The sequence below is a fragment of the Anabrus simplex genome, chromosome 6 (assembly GCF_040414725.1).
Source record: "Anabrus simplex isolate iqAnaSimp1 chromosome 6, ASM4041472v1, whole genome shotgun sequence".
Lineage (NCBI taxonomy): Eukaryota > Metazoa > Arthropoda > Insecta > Orthoptera > Tettigoniidae > Anabrus > Anabrus simplex.
The window spans coordinates 270,370,010-270,389,905 of record NC_090270.1 but is presented as its reverse complement, the minus strand read 5'-3'; the positions used below and the strand labels follow the sequence as shown (position 1 = coordinate 270,389,905).

The window sequence follows — 19,896 nt, the reverse complement described above, 5'->3', positions numbered from 1 at the left end:
GGCATGTCAACTACCAACTCAACAAAACCAATTCACATATTTCAAACACGACTTCTACACACATCCCATCAAAACAACTCCTGTTAAACAATAACTCCACTCCACCATCAAGACCGCCTCTTTATATATGTGCCTGGCCAGGCTTCTGGAAAGATATGTCACAACATATCTTCCCATGAATTCCAGAATGTCCAATAGCGTAGTTACAATGTAAGGAAGATTCTACATAGTTCTTGCCGTACATTCTGGATATGACAGTGTATTGCACAATATTGTAGTGGATTATACATCATATGTATGTATGTTCAGTCTTCAGCCCTAAGGCTGGTTGGATCCTCAACAGCTCTGCCATCAGCTGTCATAGATGGCCTAGGCATCACTGAAGAGGCGTACTAGGGAAATGAGGAGTGAGGTAGTTTCCCGTTGCTTTCCTCACCGAGCCAGAAGTTGCTCTTACATATCAGTCTGCCAAGCCCACTGAAATGCATGCATCAACCGACCCTATGAGCAACATTTTCACACCATTCATTGCAGGGACTGGCTGCACAAGGAATGGCATTACTAGCATCGCTCATACCTTAGTCACTTTCATATTGTCAAAGCCAAGGATAAGACAGAGACAGATCAATGAAAGTAACAAAATTGCTCTAGCCCATACCAGAAGACATAGTGCACTGTAAGCACTAGGCCCTGACAGGTAATAATAAATATTATATACTATTAATTACGGATTCTTACATTAACTAAACTAATATTAATATATATATACAGCACATGTTTCATGACATAACCTCACAAATAATATGATCATCCATACCTTACTATGTAAATAATAATACTAATACTAATAAATGGATGTAAACACTTCATGGCCATACCTCACAAGTCATAATAATAATAATAATAATAATAATAAAGAAAAGATAACGCAAAATTGTGAGAGGAATCTTGGGATCAAAGTACAGAAATGGAATCCATCAAAAGAGATCCAACAAGGAAGTCTACAGCAAAATACAGAAAATTACCGACACAATCAGAAAAAGACGGGCACGATTTTACGGTCATGTGAAAAGAATGGACGGAAGAAAGTCAACTAAAGAAATCTTTCACTTTTTTTATTCAAACCCCAGAACCACAATTCCCTGGTTTAGAAATACCAAAGAAGTCCTGCAAATGCTACATATCTCAGCTGAAGACGCCCTTAACAGAGATCTCTTCCGCAAGAAAATATTGACGAACGGGCTAAACCGAGACGAGTAACCGAAGAGAAGACACGGTGCCCCTTGGACAGAGGAGCGTAAGCAGGCCCACTCACAAAGAATGAGGGAAATTTGGGCTCTAAAGAAGGCCAAGTTCAGTGTCAAATGCAACGTGGTCCTTGATGGCCCCAGCGAATTATATAATAATAATAATAATAATAATAATAATAATAATAATAATAATAATAATAATGATTCAAGCTCGATACTTGCATTATTTACCCATGGGTTAAAAAATATTGTTTTCAAATTATATCAGTCTATTACACTTGTGTTAGTTATTGAATGTAATATTATTGTAGCACGTACTTGTGACTGCTAAGATGAAGTCCTGGACCTAGGAATATTCGACTGAAGTCGCAGAAAATGCATATCATGTAATATTCCTTCCCGATTCAATTAGAAAAAAAGAAAGGGTTCCACCTATTCAATACACTTTTATTAATGCAAATACTTTTAAAAACCTACTGTTTTATTAATGTAAATATTTAACAAATAATAATGTTTGAAGCATTTACATTAATAAAAGTGTCTTGAATAGGTGTAATCTTTTCTTTCCTGTTTGAATTGTATTTGTCTTTCAGTACAGATCATTATGAAAATCATAGCTTATGATTTCTTCCCGGTGTATTATTGGAAGCAAAATTACTTCAGGCTTTTAGTTGTAGACGGATGTGTTTCTTTTCTGAGGATGTAGAGCAAAGTCTTCATGAAACATAATTTCTACTGTTTATTTCTTTGACCTGACAATATCCCAAAAGAGAATCATGTCTATTAATATAGGCAGTGAAAGCATCAATCTAAATACTGTACTTAGAATCGTTTTGCCATTTGAAGAGGTATGAGATATTTCAAGGCAGTCAGATATTGGCTAGTAGCTCTTTTACTTTGCAGGTTGCATTTGCAGCTTAAACTAGGTTCTGTTCTTCCTCATTCCTTTTTCTGAAAATCATTCGTTATAATTTATAAGAATAAAATAGGAGAAAGTGAGTCCTTGGAGGCCTTTGTAGAAGTTGAAGGTAAAGGCTTCCACTTAACGTAACCACGGCACTCAGTGTGGTAGAGTGGTTAGCTCTGCATCTGACCACCTTTGCCCCCAGTAACAAACCTGATACTCATATTGTATGTGGGCTGAGTGAACCACAGGACCATGAGCCGCTCCAGAAGTGAAAAATCTCACTTCTTAAGTTTTTCAACTTCCTGGCAGGAATCAGACCCACATCCGTCTGGGTGAAACAAGCATGACTTTGCTGCTTTCACTGGGCATCCCCTATAACTCAAAGAATAAAAAGTTTTATTCAGTTGCAAATAATATTTTGTTTGTTTTTTTGAAGAGTTTCAAGATTGGACTTTGTTCTATTTAATTTTTTATTGTAAATGTTATCTTTGAAAACAGCTCAAGTGCTGAGCTTCAAGAGAGAAACTTTTACAGCTTGTAGTGAATGCATGCGTCTGTAGAGAGCGCAACACGATTCACTTTGGCTTGAGAGGGATTGTGAGATTTTCAAAAATTCCCATCCTTATAGGCTGCTCTCCTCTGCTAGTTGATAATTTTGTCCAGTTCTTTGTTATCCTGTGAAAGTGCTAGAACCTGTTGTCTGCGTTTGCTGAATTGAGAGTGGCAAGTTATGTCCACAAGTGGAAATGACATTTGTAAATGACACGAGATGCCCTTCTGCCTTAGAGAAGTGGAACAGTCTACTTAATGTTAAAATGCAGCTTGCAAGCATTTCTGTGAACAGTGAAGTTTGGAATATCAAGAACCCAACCAGATTCAGCCTCAGGTTGTAATTTTTAGATGTTGCGGCAAGTGCAAGAAACATCCCTCTCTTTTGAATGTTATTCAATCCTCCTGTGCCTAATTCTGCTTTGAATGGGGTGATTATGTGTGAAATTTGAGTTGAAAAAATTGGGAGACATAACATTGGAGCATTGAGCTTTCCCCATAACTTTCATTGTGGAGATATTCTTCAAACACACCAGGAGTGTCTCAGGTCTCATCGATGGAATCAAGCACATAATTATTTTGTAGGTTGAGACTAAAAATATTTTTTTATAATTTATAAAAATCTTGCATTCCTAAAAATACATCAAGAAAATTGTATGAGAACTCATTTTTCTACCCTTTTTGTTTAATTTAGAAGTTCATATCTCCTTGTATAAACTCATCATTATCATCGTCATTATTTAGTTCTTTTCCAACAACATGAAATTTATAACCCTTAATTATAACCCTTAAGGTTGAACTGTGTTGTTTTCTGTACAATCTGTACAGTTTGCCGATGTTTTGAATACGTTGCAGTATTCTTTGTCAAGGCGACTGAAATACCCTATTATGGTATTGTAAAGGTGGGACATTTGTTGTTAAGATTTTAATACACCGGCTTCGGTGGTGGGGTCATGTGAGACGAGTGGAGGAGGATAGGTTACTTAGGAGAATAAAGGACTCTGTTGTGGAGAGTAAGAGGAGTAGAAGGGGACCAAGACGACGATGGTTAGACTCGGAACGTATGTATCACAGCCAGGTTGTGGGACTTGCCTGCGCTGTTATGTACTTAGAGGTTTGTCCTGCGTGTTTATGTTGAGATCGGTATCTCTTAATCTGTGTATGATAGGCATCCAAGAATTGCTGATTTTATATCCTTCTTCTACATATTGTTGTCTCTAGGGCATCCCATGTTTCTCCTCTCTTCTCTAGGTCTTCTCTTATCTGATCTAACCACCCTTTTCTAGGGCGTTCAATTGATCTTTGTCCTGGAGCGATCTTTTCAAAATACTTCCTTAATGAATATTGAATTTTCACGACCGCATTGTAATCGAAACAGACTTTCAACGTATTAGGTCGTGTTATGTACATGTAGTATGTGTTGAAGAGATGTTAAGTACAGAACAAAAATGGCCAGCCGGACACCAGTGGGATCCGAACCCACAACCTCCCGATTTCGCGTCGGTTGCTCTACCAATTGAGCTATGGTGACCTAGACCATCTTTGTTCTGTTTGAAAGGATCTGAGCTACAGGTCTGGCACTGCTGCTAGCACACTGTAGAGTGCGTTTAAGTCGCCCGTTGTGGGGCATGTCAATGAATATTGAATTTTCACGACCGCATTGTAATCGAAACAGACTTTCACCGTATTAGGTCGTGTTACGTACATGTAGTACGTGTTGAAGAGATCTTAAGTACAGAACAAAGATGGCCTAGGCCACCATAGCTCAATTGGTAGAGCAACCGACGCGAAATCGGGAGGTTGTGGGTTCGGATCCCACTGGTGTCCGGCTGGCCATTTTTGTTCTGTACTTAACATCTCTTCAACACGTACTACATGTACGTAACACGACCTAATACGTTGAAAGTGTTTCGAATACTTCCTTAATGTTTGAAGAAGGATATAAAATCAGCAGTTCTTGGATGCCTACTGTACATAGATTAAGAGATACCAAGCTCAACATAAACACGCAGGACGAACCTCTAATTACATAAAAGCATGGGCAAGTCCCACTACCTGGCTGTGACACATACGTTCCAGAATTCTCACGAGACAGCCATAGGGCTTACGTCAGCCAGAGAGGGTAGGATATGTAAAGCCAAGGTCAGGAACCACTCTCATAGTGTGATTGCTGCCTGGGAGACTGATTACCTCTGATCGAGTAGGGGGATTTCAGTCGCCTTGACAAAGAATACTGCAATGTATTCAAAACATTGGCAAACTGTATGGAATGTACAGAAAACAACAACGCGGTTCAACCCAGAAAAAGAACTAAATTCTATACGCCGTGGAAGCTTCACTTCTATCATCATCATCATCATGACGAATTCCTTCCAGTGAGCTGGGTAGGATGTTTAAGAACAATGTGCCTCCATTTATTATGATCCTGGTATGCTTTTTTTCTCTCTAGGGCATCCCTTGTTTCTCCTCGCTTCTCTAGGTCTTCTCTTATCTGATCTAACCACCTTTTTCTAGGGCATCAAATTAGTCTTCGTCCTGGAATGATGTTTTCAAAATACTTCCTTGGTGTTTGAGTCACCTGCATCCGCTTAACATGTCCTAGCCACTTCATCCTTGCAACACTTAGCCTTTGTTCCATGGTCAGGTTGACCTGCAGGTCTCTTCGTATCTGATCACTCCTAATTCTGTCCTTCCTTGTTTTCTGTGCAGCTGATTTAAGGAACTTCATTTCAACAGTTTGCAGTTGACTTACTTCTCTTTTATATATGATGTAACTCTCCAGATTATAAGTCATGATGGGCATATTATCAGTAATTCTTTGACTTGGACCATTTACTGCAAATGCAGATACTTTCCTTATGACCCTATTGTGTTGGTGTAGAGACTAGCATATCATTAATGTACAAGGTAGTTTCAAAATATGAAGGACGTACTATATTGTTTTATACTTTATTTTTTTCTATCCAAATGAAGTACATTACACATCATTTGTTAAGTCCACCTTCTCAACATGATCTCCTTGTAACTGTATGCATTTTTGCCATTGATGTGTCAGTCTGTCCAGACCTTCCTGAAACCATTCTTTCAGAGTGCTGCATACCCATGCCTTGACAGGTGTGTCCATTTCTGCAAAATTCACAAAATGGTGACCATGCAGAGGTTTCTTCATGTTTCCAAACAGGTGATAGTCACTTTGTGCCAAGTCGGGAGAGTATGGTGGGTGTGGCAGCACCGCGAATCCCATTTGATCAATGGCAGCGATGGTCTCTCGGCTAGTGCGTGGCCGGGCATTGTCATGTTGCAGAAGTACACCTTTAGCCCATTTTCCTGGCCACGTAGTGTGAATGGAAGGCGTTAATCTTGGCCCCAAATTCCAGCCAGTCAATGAGGATGATGCCCTTTGTGTCCCAGAACACTGTCGCCATTCGCTTGCCAACTGATGTCACTGTTCAAGATTTCTTTGGCGGTGGACTGCCCCTTTGCTTCCATTGCATCGATTGTTGTTTCATTTGTGGCTCATGGTAATGGAGCCATATCTCATCACCAGTCACAAGCCTAGCTATGAAGTCGGCTGAATTTTGATCATGGCGTTGCAAAAGTTCTCTGCACACGTCCACATGCCTCTGCTTGTCATCTGCAGACAAAAGTCTAGGCACCACGTCGATGACACCTTCCCCAACTGTAAGTGGCCGTGCACGATCCGCTGCAGGGTGTTTTGACTAATTCCTGTGGCTACCTCCATTTCTGTAAATGCGATGCATCTGTTTCCTTGGATGGCCTGTTTGACACGGGCAATGTTGGTTGGTGTTGACACTGTCACATTCCTTCCAGAACTGGTTCCCTTGTCCACTGATGTGCGCCCTGTTTTCTATGATGGTGCATATTCTCCACAGACTGCCACCGATGAATTTCTGCAGTTGTCGAGCCTTCTTTCCATAGGAACCAAGTCATATAGCGCTGTCCCTGATGGTTGCTTTGCATGTTGTCTGCTCCTACGCTGACAGTGTTGTTATGAATTGGCTATGACAAGTGCATTTGTTGGCCCCTGTGCGTGTGCTGCTTGCTACCAAATGGTGGAACAAGACACTAGTTACACGTCACCACCTTCAAAAGTGAAATGTGAACCGTACCCGGACGTACAAAAAATAAAGTGTAAAACAATATAGTATGCCCCTCATATAAGGTAACAAAAGCTTGCATAGAAAAACTGTATTTTACAGGCAGTTATAAGGATTTCGTAATAGTAGGGCACTAATCAATTTTACTATTCAACATATTTACCATTCTTGTCCAAGCACTTGTTCCTTCAATACACAAAGGGTTCAGTGCCAGCTTGGAAGAAATCTGTGTCCAGTCCCTGAAGCCATGCCATGACGCCATGCAGAACGGCCACATTATCATTGAATCATTTACCACCCCGGTGCTCCTTGAATGGTCCAAAGAGATGTAAATCATTTAGTGCCAGATTGGGGCTGTTGAGAGCATGGTTGAGGGTTGATTTCCTCACCAGGGGAGCGACAGTGACAGTTACTGTGACACACTGGAGTGTGTGGGTAACAATTTGCAATAAACGACCTGAACTTATATCGAGGCATCGTGTTACTATACGACACCTCCAGACCACACACAACCAAGAGCATGACCAAATTGTTGAGGTACTGGACTATCCTTCGAACAGCCCTAACCTGGCACCCAGTGATTTCCATCTCTTTGGACCATTGGAGAAGGACCTGGATAGTAAGCAATTCAGTAAAAATGCGATCGTTCGTGCCATCATGATGTGGCTTCAGGGACTGGATACAGATTTCTTCCATGTCAGCATCGATGCCTTGATGTACCTTTGGAACAAATGCTGGGATAAGAATGGTGACTATGACTACTGTTGTAACCCTGTATCTGCTTGTAAAATAAATTTATCTATGCAAACTCTCAATACATTATTTTTTGAAGTGCTTTTCTAATTATTTCTTACTAAATGTAATAACTGTATTTAAAAGAAATTATGATGGCTCCTGTAAACATTATTCCATTAAAGTTATTAGATATTATGTGAGGGGCATATATTTAAAGTAAAGCTGACCTAATACTCTCTTTGTATGAGGAAAGCAATTTAAAAATTAATCTGTCCACTAAACATTCTAATTTTTTTATGACTGAGATTTCTTTCAGAATAACATGGTTGGTTTTCTTTAAGATCTTAATAGGACATTATCTACCATATTAATGAAAAAATGTCTCGCTGCATGGCTAAATGGTTAGCACGTTGGCCTTTGGTCTGAGGGGTCCCGGGTTCAATTCCTGGTTGGATTTTAACCTTAATTGGTTAATTCCAATGGCTCGGGGGCTGGGTGTGTACAGTGTCTTCATCATTAGAATCATCATAGGTAGAGCCTCATTTTCATGGACGTGCAGGTTGCCTATACGACATCAACTCAAAAGACTTGAACCAGACCTCTTTGGAGGCCACTCCATTATTAATGAAAAATGAATATTTCTGAATCCTCAAGGAAAGAGGTCATTATAAGCTAATACTAATTGGGTGAGAAGAGAAATGTGGCTCTTGGCTGAATTGTCAGCCTTCAGTTCAGAGGATATCAGATTAGATTTCCGGCTGGGTAGGAGGTTTTGGGTGTATTTGTTTCTGGGGCTGAGTGTTTGTGTTCATCTTAACCCATTAACTACCAAATTTTTTAAATCAATATTTTAGTATATTCTGGGTACTATGATCAGTTCTAGGACTGAGAAATGAAAAATATATTTTTTTAAAAAGTAATTCCTTTAGAGTAATCGATTTATTTATATCGATCCCCAAATGGGGATCATGGTTGATAACACTTAGTTTTACATTTCATGATATTTTTTTTCATGCAGTCTTTCATTACACACGCAACATTGTTTATATGAATTTATCTTGCAGACTACATGCTTTTTGTCTTTTCATGTCCATATGTTTAATCGTGTAGCCATTCCCGGAGATCTAGGTTTCGATTGGCAGATGTCACTGCGTGTTTCACATCTTCAGTTCTTGTGCCAATTTGCAAAGCATTCTGCGTGCAGTCCCACATTGCACACACAACACTGCTTCCTTACATTCTTCTGGCACACTCCACATTTTCTTTGCTTGCCCATGCCCGTACGTTCGATCATGTGTCCCCTCCCGGAGGTTCTGATGTCGATTGGAACACGTGACGTAGATGGCTTAGGGTATGACGGACGACCAGCCCGCTTCGGATCTGAAATGGCCGATGACTCGGCTAGATATGATCTTGCCACCATCCTTCTGAACTGAAGCAGTGATATATGCCCATTTGTAAGACAGTAAATTGCGTGGGCATTGACTAATGCCACATCAAGTGCATTAGTTAGTAATGGAAAATACCATTTCTTCCCTCGTATTCTGACCCGGTATTTCTGTACATTCCAATGGAGCTTATCGATGCCCCCCATATGTTTGTTGTACTTTCCACCCAAGTTGGGTTGAGGGACTTGTATTTCTTTTTTCTGGCCCTTGCTCCATCTTTTGACAAAGTTTATTGGCTGTATTTTCTCGTGGTTTGATAGCATCTTCACGCAGCTGTTATCTTTCCATATCACGGCCAAGATCTCATTGTTGCTATCAAACCTGTAGTCATGGGTTCCTCTTTCTTCCTTCATCACGTTCTTCTCACTTTCAATAGGGCATTTGTTCATTCTATTCATTCGTACGGTCCCTGTCGCTCTCACTCCCATTTCTGTTAGTGTTTTCATCAGATGGAAACTTGTAAAAAAGTTATCAAAATAGACTTTGTCAACCTGTGGAGACTGTAGTATGGAAATCATTTTCAGTATCACTGAAGCACCAAGTCCTAGAAGTGATACATCATTTGTGTCATTTGTTTTTCCTTTGTACACAGACATCTGATAACAGTATCCACTTTGGGAACAGCATATGGCCCATTGCTTGAAACCGAATCGCACTGGCTTTCCACGGATGAATTGCTTCAAGTAGTGATGCCCGTAGTATCGTATCATTTGCTCATCGATACTCAGGCTTTCAGAGAAAACGCCAAATTTCATGAAATTCTTATTTAGCAAATCCAATAAGGGACGAATTTTGAAAAGTTTGTCTCTCTCAGATCCCGGGATGCTATCCAGAAGTGAGTTGTCATTGAAGTGAAGGTGGCATTTGATTTCAAGATATCGGTTGCGACTCATACATTTCCGCACAATTAATACGTCAAAATCCTCATCTTCATTCCAATACAGCTGCTCTTGAGGGAGGTGTGATATCCAGTGAATAGCAGAATCCCTATGAACTTTTTGATACATTCTGGCGATAGTTGGAAGCTGTGATTATTGTTCTGGGAGGCATACCGAATGCTTTCACTAACAATCAATCTCAATCAGTACTGTTTCATCAAAGAATTCTTCGAAACATCCAACAGCAGTCTTTCCTTTTAGAGCTGTTGTCAAACTGACTTTCCGCTGCTCAATTTCTCGAGAGTCAGGATATGATTTACTGTAGGTTGCGTCTTCCCTTATCCACTTAGAAGTGATATTAGACCTAACTTTTTTCTTGCGGAGTTTGCATCTTCCACTTCAGGTTGCACAGTTCCTTCGCAGTCCCGTTCTTGGCAAGTATGCACTTCCAATCTTCCCGGTACATCAGTTGGGACCGTATCTTCTAGTTCAGTTTCGTCAATGTCCTCACAGTCAGAAATATTGTCTACGTGATCCGGTGGTAGCTCAACAATATCAATAGTATCATTTACATCACAGTCATTTTCATGGACATCACGAACCATAAAGTTTGGATCATTGACTATTTCCTCGATTTCTCTAAGACAAACTGCACTATAGCGATTCATTACGATCTGAAAAAAATAAAACAAAAACTTACATGGTATCTGCCATGAACCCCAAATGGGGATCAAGCTTTCAGAAGCCTCAAATGCTAAATGAAAATAACCATGAAGGTGAAAGGGTGTTCTATATCTTCTGAAAGCATTAAACATTAAATTCAGTTGATTTGAATTTGTAAATAAAATATTATAACATGACTTACTGATATTTGAAAATTCGCAAGTGTTGGAACTTCTGAATACCATGCCACATCACAGAAATCACGCACTACAACCCACAGCCTTGGCAACAATGAACAAACACTTCAACCAATAGCTTCAAAAATGTCTGTAGAACAATGTCAACACGTAATCATTGTTACCAATCTAAACATAGAAACAGAATCTCCAAGGAAAGAAGAAACCCCCAATTGGGGATCATGGCAGTTAATGGGTTAACACACATCTTCATTTATATACATCACACTACTAATCACCATAGAAACACACAATAATGAATACAACCCTCCACATCAGAAATGACATGCGGCTATAATCATCATCTGGTAGTGGCCCCAAGCAACTGGGGAAAAAGGCTGGGAAGAAAAGAAAACAATAGTGTAAGGTGAGAACTAGAGTTCATCGAATATGAAAGCTGGGTGGAGCCTGGGACAAGTTAGTAGAAGCTGTGCTAGACTTAGTGCAGCACTCTATGGTAGCCACACGTCTGAGCTACGATGTTGAAAATGCCTTTTTGTTTAATATAGTAGAACCTCTGTTACCTGGAACACTTTTATTCAAAATACTGTTTAACTAAAACCACCGGGAATTGTTTTCGGTTAAGGCAAATTAAAGAAATTATCTGTTATGTTATAACAAAGGGGCATGAGTAACTGAATGCGTGGACTCTGACCTTGACTGCCTTCTTCCCTTCTCTGTTGACAACTCAGTTTGTTTTAGCTCTTTCATTAGTTCCATTGTTTGCTATGCTATGTTATAACAAAGGGTATGAGTAACAGAATGTGTGGACTCTGACCTTGACTGCCTTCTTCCCTTCTCTCTCTTGCCACTCGGTTTGTTTTGGCTCTTTCATTAGTGCTCTTGTAACTGTCTGCACACCAAGCAAGTGGCTGCACAGTTTGGGTCATGTAGCTATCAGCTTGCATTTGTTAGTTAGTGGGTTCAAAACCCACTGTCGGCAATTTCCCTTTTTCACACCAGGCAAATGCTGGGGCTATACCTTAATTAAGGTCATGATCTCTTCCTTCCTACCCTGGGCCCTTTCCTATCCCATAATCACCATAAGACTTATATGTGTCAGTGCTATGTAAAGCAAATTGTACTGACCACATAGTGGTGATTGTACCTTTTTTTGAGACAAGTTTTTATTTATCATGTCTACAAAGCAGAAACGGGTCATGATAACAAGAGAAGAAAAAGTAGCAGCAGTTAAAAGAACTAACAGTGGTGAGATTTTGCATACTGTGGCAGCCGAAATACCTAACAAGAAAGTAATGAAAGCCCCTCAAAATGAGAAAGTAAATGAGGTTGTGTTTTTATGGTTCACGCAACAGAGAGAGAAGGGAGTATAGTAGTTTAACATTGTATATGTATTGTCTTTGTTTACTTTCACATAAAAGCTCTAAAAATGACATCATTATTATTATTATTATTATTATTATTATTATTATTATTATTATTATTATTAATATTATCTATTTGAAATCTCTTTTCCCCCTTTTATTCCATTTAACAGGAGTTCTATTGTATTTGCTCTTAATGTACGTAGATTTCTGCATCAGACATCTTCCTTAGGTGAGAAAGAATATTGTCAGGTTCATTAAATACCATTTTGCAACATAATATTCCACAAATTTATTGTTGTATTATTCAATAGCACTTAATTTCTTTTCTGCTGTGTGTTGCATATTCTTATTTTTTGTGGCATTGTAAAGAAATGACTTCTAGGTCATCAAGAGCAGATCAGAGTGAGAAGCAATTATTTTGGTGCATCAATGTTAAGTCCATTGTTCTCTTCCAATACCCTAGCTTGTATATATGTATTCCTATTGTCTGATTTCCTAATGAAATGCATTCATTTGATATGTTAACCCATTGTTTGATAGGCAGGTAGCCATACCACTTGCATGTGTTAGTGTATGTGAATGTGTCGTAGTGTATGTTTGATGCTCCAGTGATATAGACTAGTCTAGTGTTAGTGTTTGTGCCTACAATCGTGACTGGATCTTCTTTCAGAGGGCTCTGACCAAGAGGAGGGTGACGACAACATCAGAAAGCCTCTAGGTACGTCCACATTAACTATACTCTGCTTTTGATAACACCTTTTTTTAAACTGAATATTTAAAACATATTATAAATTCTGGGTTGACCAAGCTGAACTGTCGATGTAATGTTAGCTGTATCCTATTTTACTTCATTCAGGGAAGGGCAACCAGTCTTAAACCCCAACCAAAATGTAAAGTGAACCAGAGTGGTCCAGCAACTCTAGAAATAACCGAAGCTGTAGACCTGTTTCACATTTTCCTTCATCCTAAACAACAATTCTGAAAAGTAGATGCAGTATGTATGAAATCAGTACAACTATCTTGAAAACCATAGAAAATGTCATGGAATACAGGAATAGTTCTGTGAATGTTATACTCAAATATTCAAACCATACCATAAGTTGCAATTAACAACTTAAGATAATGATTCTTTTATGAAGTTTCTGTGAAATATTCTTGTACTACAACATTAAGTATCCCAGTTGAATAATGGATTAGGGTGCATAATTTAATTCTTTATTTATTTATTTACTTACTTATTTTTAATTATTTACTTATATATGTCTTAACAAAAAATGCTTACCAATGAATTGATAATATGTTCATCCAAAGTGCAGACCATATCACTCATATCTGCGAGACTACAGTTATTATATTTCCCAAGTACTGCATTGTCAGAGGTTAAAAGCTGATACACACACTTGCCAATTCTACTATCCTCAGTATATAGACCCTGATATAGCTGAAAAAATGTATTCATCATCTTCTGATCAGCGTTTGACAAATGGGGCACTCTGAAAAGGACTTCTTCACCCACTTCAATCACATCCCATACCTTCCCACTAGTTATTACTGCACTGGCATTTTTTAGGATACCACGATCCCACAGAACTTGAGTGATCAGTGATCTGATATTTGTGCTCATACAGATGAGACTTTCCAAGCTTTCCGCTAAAAACATCTCTATCCTTCTGTATAGAGTAATCACTGACAGATGGATCCTTTCATCAGATCAACATCAACTACTTAAGACTTAATGTGCTTCTGAACATGTTCCTTTGTCAACAAATTTAAGACATGCCAAGTTTAGTTTTATATTTGGTGACTGTTTGTGCCTTGATATTGTTTCCGTTCTGATATATATGACTGAAGATGACCTAAGTAAAGAGGTTAAAACTAGTACCATTATTAATAAAATATAGAATCATCAAACTAATTGTATTGAATAGCTGGACCTTCCCAACCTTTCATTGTGATCAATTTGTCCATACATGTTTTTGATTGAAACTCATTGCTTACAGTTTGTAATTACAATAACAAGACAAAAGGATATCTTTTTTTGGAAAATTGAGTAGTTGAAGTGAGACTCTAGTACTCTGTAGCTCTTGGACACACAATGTGTTCAGAGCATGCAAGAAGACATTCAAGTTTCATGTGTTTTATCTTTTCCAATTGGCTTTGTCTCACCGACACAGATAAGTGTTATGGCGACAATAGAGTAGGAAAGATCTAGAAGTCGGAAGGAAGTGGGCATGGTCGTAATTAAGGTACAGCCCCGGAGTTTGAACCCACTATCTCCCAAATCCAAGTTCACAGCTGCATGCCCTTAACCGCATGGCCGACTCCCTCGTTTATATGGTATCATGCAGCATACCTGTCCATATTTGCCGCAACTGCTTCTCTAGATTATTTAAACTACTAGGCTGCTCAAGCTGGCACCCCAGGGGGTTGCTGGCATGTTTGATGGGCGATAAATCTGGTGATCGGCTAAGCCACGAAAATATCGCAATTTTGAGGAGGTATTCCTGTGGTGCCCTTGCTTTATGTAGCTGAGCATTATCCTGCTGGAAATAGCCCGTTAGAAGTCCTGTCATGAAGTGCAACACATGTGGCTGTAGTATGCCCTGCACATATCGCTATGCTGTCAGTGTCCTTCGTAACTCGACTAGGGGTAACGGGCTGTTGTATGCGATGGACCAGCACACCAGCAGTGTGTCGCACCACACAAAGACAAGCTTGAGACGCTCACCATGAGACCTCCAGACATGAACACCACTGTTGTCAGTGCACAAAGAGAATCTGGATTCATCTCTAAAAACAACCCGGTTCCTGTCCGTACCAGTCATAGTTTGTCGTTTACGACACCATTGTAAATGGAGACAATGGTGGGTTGGTATCAATGGCAGGACATATAATGAATGCCTTGAGACTAAATTTCCTTCAACCAAGTGCCTGGAAAAGGTTCAAGCAGACACAGAAGCCTGTAACAATGGTACAACATGTGCCTGGATGGTGGACACCGTAACGGTTTATCTGCTTGTGTTTGTCAGAGGATCTCTGATCCTCTCACCTGGTGGTCAGTTGAGGACATCCTGCACCCAGCTGCCATGTGTACATGCCCTCATCCATTCATTAGTCCCAGCTTGTCCTAAGAGTCTAGTCAGAATGGTCTAGGTGACAGGCGACTCATCGATACGAGCATCCAGTCTCGTGCTTTCCGATATTATACCCTCTCTCAAACTGTGATAACGGGTGAAAAATCTCTTCGAGTGCATCATAGAGGTACGTTAAGTAGTCGACAAGCTTTATTCTTTTGGTTGCTAGTTGCTTTACGTTGCACCGACACAGATAGGTCTTATGGCGACGATGGGACAGGAAAGGCTTAGGAATGGGAAGGAAGCAGCCATGGCCTTAATTAAGGTACAGCCCCAGCATTGCTTTATTCTTTACATAGGCCATGGAGGGCAGTTAGTTCACAACCTCTAGTGGCAAGTTTATTCAACAAATCTTGTTGATATGCTAATAATTCGGCTATCTGCTTGAGATGTAACTGCATGCTGAGTTTTGAAGCAAAATGACTACTCCCTCGTGGGGCGTCTTTACATCGGCCATGGGTGGCTGCACGTTCACAACCTCCTGTGGCAAGATTGTTCAACTTCAGTCCTCCACTATACTTGCTTGTCAATTAACGGGTGCCCAGGTTTAGTCACTCCTAGAGTCTCTCTGACCAGACCATGAATCAACATAATTACACTAACCCAGAGATCGTAGACAGACTGGTCATCAATAGCAGAAGTCTAGGAGATGAGAGTTGTAGCAGCTGAGTTCCCATTTCTGGCAGTTGCCACTACTTGATCTTCTCTGGACCTGCCAGGCAGACACGCTGGCATAGATTTATGTGAAGATGCAGTGCTGTGAGGCATTAACTTCTGCTGGAATCCCCTCGATATTCATGTCCAACCCAAAGTCACCTCTTCAGTCTGGGTTGATTGCCCACTACTGGTGTAAGTGACAAGATGAGAAGTAGACTTCTTGAAAAATGTGTTAGTGACAAATTAGTCATGAGCCTCAGCACAACTGAGGATATGGTAGTCATTCTCATTATGATTTTCAAAACCCTAACCATGATGACACCAGTCATATCCATCCAGTTTGGTGCCAACATGGCCATTCAAATATCCACCAAGAAGCAGGTACTCCTCAAAGGCAGTTGATTGCAGATTACCATCTAGGCTATTCCAAAACAACTCCTCCTCTGCCTCAGCACACCCAGCATGGGGCACATAACATGAAACAACTTGATCCCTACTCATATGAGATAGGCAGTACCATAACTGATATTAACCAAGTGTTCTTGCAACTTCTGGCTGACTATGACTGCCATGTCATGTTGGAGTTTGTATCCATCACGATATCTTTGGTCTTTGTGCCCTTCCGTTTTGTTTCCTAGGCACATGTGTTATCAGTTTTTCAAAGAATCTGCCTGTTCGTGGCTTCATCCATTGAGCATGCCAGTATTGATGGCAGGTAGTTGTAGTTGTTGGACTTTCTTCTTTAGACTGTCCCAACCTTGAATAGCTTACCCTCACCCACTTCTCATGTAGTCCAAGTGAAGACTATGTATGTTGCTTACCGGGGATGCCATAGCATTAGTCTGAAATTGATTTCGCAAGTTCATCATACTTGTTATAGATGATCTGAAGCCAGCTTGTCACTAGCATTTTAGTTTAATGTGTTAGAAACAGGTGTGATGGTATGTTGTTTTGTTAGTCAAGCATATCCTGTTTGTGTGCATGACAATTGTGATTTATGTTTGACTACATCCTGTATCAGGACAAGCCGGGAATGCTGTGGCTATAATCTACAGCTTGTAGGCTAACCCGTCTCTCACGTGGGAGTTCTTGATACTTGTTTGTTAGGTATTATTATCAGAGTTAACATACATTACACGTACTTTGTGAATTAATTAATTAATTAATTAATAAAGCTCAATAATAGATGAAAACAGGAAACTCATTGGCAGTCCAGTTTGGTCCCCTGCAGTCAGTCAGTAGCACGAGAAGGAAGGGGAAGAGACAAGCTGTGAGCTCACTGTAATCTTACCGCATGACATTCACGGTTCTGTTCTCTTCACAAATCTTCATCTGTGGTAGTGCATGCACTTTGTTAATTAAAGAGTTTTCCTCTGATTCTGATACTTACCTGAGTGATTTTGTACATTGTTCTTGTTTTATTTAATCATCTTTTCAGCTGCATTATTTTCTGTATGGCTTTTTCCTTCATTTCTGCAAGGCTATACTAGCGTATGTTTCAAGTATTCTATCTTACTTTTCTCTTGTTCCGCTCCTGGGAAGGCTATAGAGCAGTGATGTTCAACGAGTGAACCAACTTCAGATTAAAAGCAGCAACTGAATGTTAATGGTTACCAAGGTGTTATTGAAATAACTGTCATTACATGGTGAAATTGTATGAAATACTGGTAAAACTTGAGTATATGCACACTAGCATAAAATATGTTATTTCGAAAAGTAAATCGTATTAATCTTACGTCTTTTTTTTTTTTTTTTTAGAATTATGTGGGCATTGCCAAGGTTAGAGACTCACCAACACGTCAAAATTACTGGGTCAAGTTCCTCTTATGTAGAGGAGACGAAAAGTATATATTAACATAGGTCCAGAAATTTGTAATTACTGAGATATAAGACTCTCAAGTGTTGTTGTAAACTGGGATGTTATTTGCTAGAATTTAATTTTAATTTCCCTTAATAATGCATTCTGTGATTATCCTAGAAGAAATGTTTGAAATGTCCACCTCTGCCATACTTCTGGTCATTGCATTGCTTTGTGAACATGCTCAGAAATGTCTGGTGTAGTATGTATCATTTGAGAAGCCGTCACTGTACTTCCATCTATGAATTGTTGCTTCATCCTCCACAGCAGTCACATACACCAATGACTTTAAGTACCCCACACAAAAAAGTAAATCAATCAAACAATCAATCACTCAGTCATCATTGATCTGCAGTTAGGGCTGTCACCCAGGTAGATGAAAGGGTTTAGATCAGGTGAGCATGGAGGCCAAGCACTTGGTCCACTTCTACTTATCATTATCAGTTTGATGTGCATTAAGGTGCTCATGGACACAAAGACTAACATTTTCAGATGCTCCGTTGTGTATCCCTTGAAAAGTACATGTGGCATTTCTGGCAAGAGAGTAGAATATCTCAGAAATTACGAATTTACAGACTCGTGTTTATGTAATATTTTTGTCTGCACTGCATATGAGGAATCTAACAGCTATTTTGTCATGTATTTTTGAAGCACTCTGTATATTTACTTTCATAAGAGAATATCACAAATTGTCCAACATTTTTTATACCACGCACGTGTGAACAGCTGCGTCCATTGGCTAAATTTATGAAATTTGGCATCACTCCCAGAACATGATAATTGAAAGGTTGAAAAATAAAGGAGTACAAGTAACATTCTGAGACTGTGGCATCATAAAATCATCAAGACACCACTTGTTGAAATGTATTACCAGAGCGGCTCATTACTTTGCACCCCTGACAATTTAGACCAATGGAATGTCTCTATGAGCCAGGTCCGTCCAAACTAGTCGAGTGTCACCAAGAGACATCTCGTCAGCAGTTTGTATGATGACTGATAATTGTGTAAGCAACTAACCAAGCTGTTAACAACAAAAGAGCATTGAGCTTCATATGCTGCATCTGCCTTGCCTGACATGTTTATACTCAAGTTCTGCTGTAATATTAAACATTTTCTTGATGAGCTTTACAGTACCTTAAAATATTGCCTACAATCCAAGCAGTTGTATGGCACTGGTCTCTACGTCTTTTGAATCATATGTTTTGGAACATGATAATTGAAAGGCTGAAAAGGAAAGGAGTACAAGTAACATTTTTATAGAATTGGAAATAAGTGCATAATTGTTAACTAGAAGTGTGAAATATTTGTATGAAAAAGGGATACATCTTAATTTCCATACTGTACTGTCACCCAGTAACAGATTTTTCAATAACTTACACAGATTAACTTCCTTTTCAGAAAGAACGGGGGTACAAGTAAACAGATGGTGAATTGTGTTATTCTTTGTTTAACCTTTTTAAGTACTGAATTAACCATTTTGCTATTTTCTACATCAGTGCAGAGTTTTTCATTCACGTGTAAAAAATTAACTAGAAGACAACTTTTTTAACTTCTGTGGGAGATCAAGAGATATTAGTTGCTAATGCAAAACCCACACTTCATTTTTAGAGATATTAATTATTTTTTCCCCATTGCCTATAGTATTTTCTGCGTGATAAAGGCCAAAGTAAAATAATTTCCTAAAACCTGTTAACTAATACATTGTCGTTGCTGGGACAAAACCTCCTATGTGATAATATTTTTGGAGATATACTGACCTGCAGCACATGCATTATGAAGAGCAAGAATGCCTTGACAATATTTACACAATATTGCACCTTAGATGACAGAACTTTACCAGCCGAAGTTCTAAGCTAAAATATTTCACATAGGAGGTTTTGTTCCGGCAGCAACGACATGTTGCTCTTCCTCATAAGTAGAAAAATTAACATCTCAACAAATTTTATAAGAGATTTTTTTTTTAAAGTCACAATAGATAACGGGCAGTCATATTGCCACATTCTGCGCAAAATGTGGCAACACTGTTGTTACGTATTGATTCTGCCATTGCTGTGTTAGGAGAACTGCATAGTGACGACTCACAGGTGCACGCAGTAGTTGGGTTATGTCTTTGTTGGTGCACAGACTGGTCTAGT

The 19,896-nt window shown here is 39.3% G+C and overlaps 1 protein-coding gene and 1 non-coding gene across 2 annotated transcripts in view; both read left to right on the top strand.

Annotated features, from left to right (window-relative positions):
* Positions 1 to 19,896, top strand: part of Dyb (Dystrobrevin) — a 322,401-nt gene that overhangs the window by 260,530 nt on the left and 41,975 nt on the right. The window contains exon 15 of the mRNA XM_067149300.2: positions 12,783 to 12,830. Coding sequence (XP_067005401.1) covers positions 12,783 to 12,830 — 48 coding nt within the window. The remainder of the gene's footprint in view (positions 1 to 12,782; positions 12,831 to 19,896) is intronic.
* Positions 4,461 to 4,537, top strand: TRNAS-CGA (transfer RNA serine (anticodon CGA)). Its single transcript has one exon. It is a non-coding gene; the product is annotated as a tRNA-Ser (tRNA).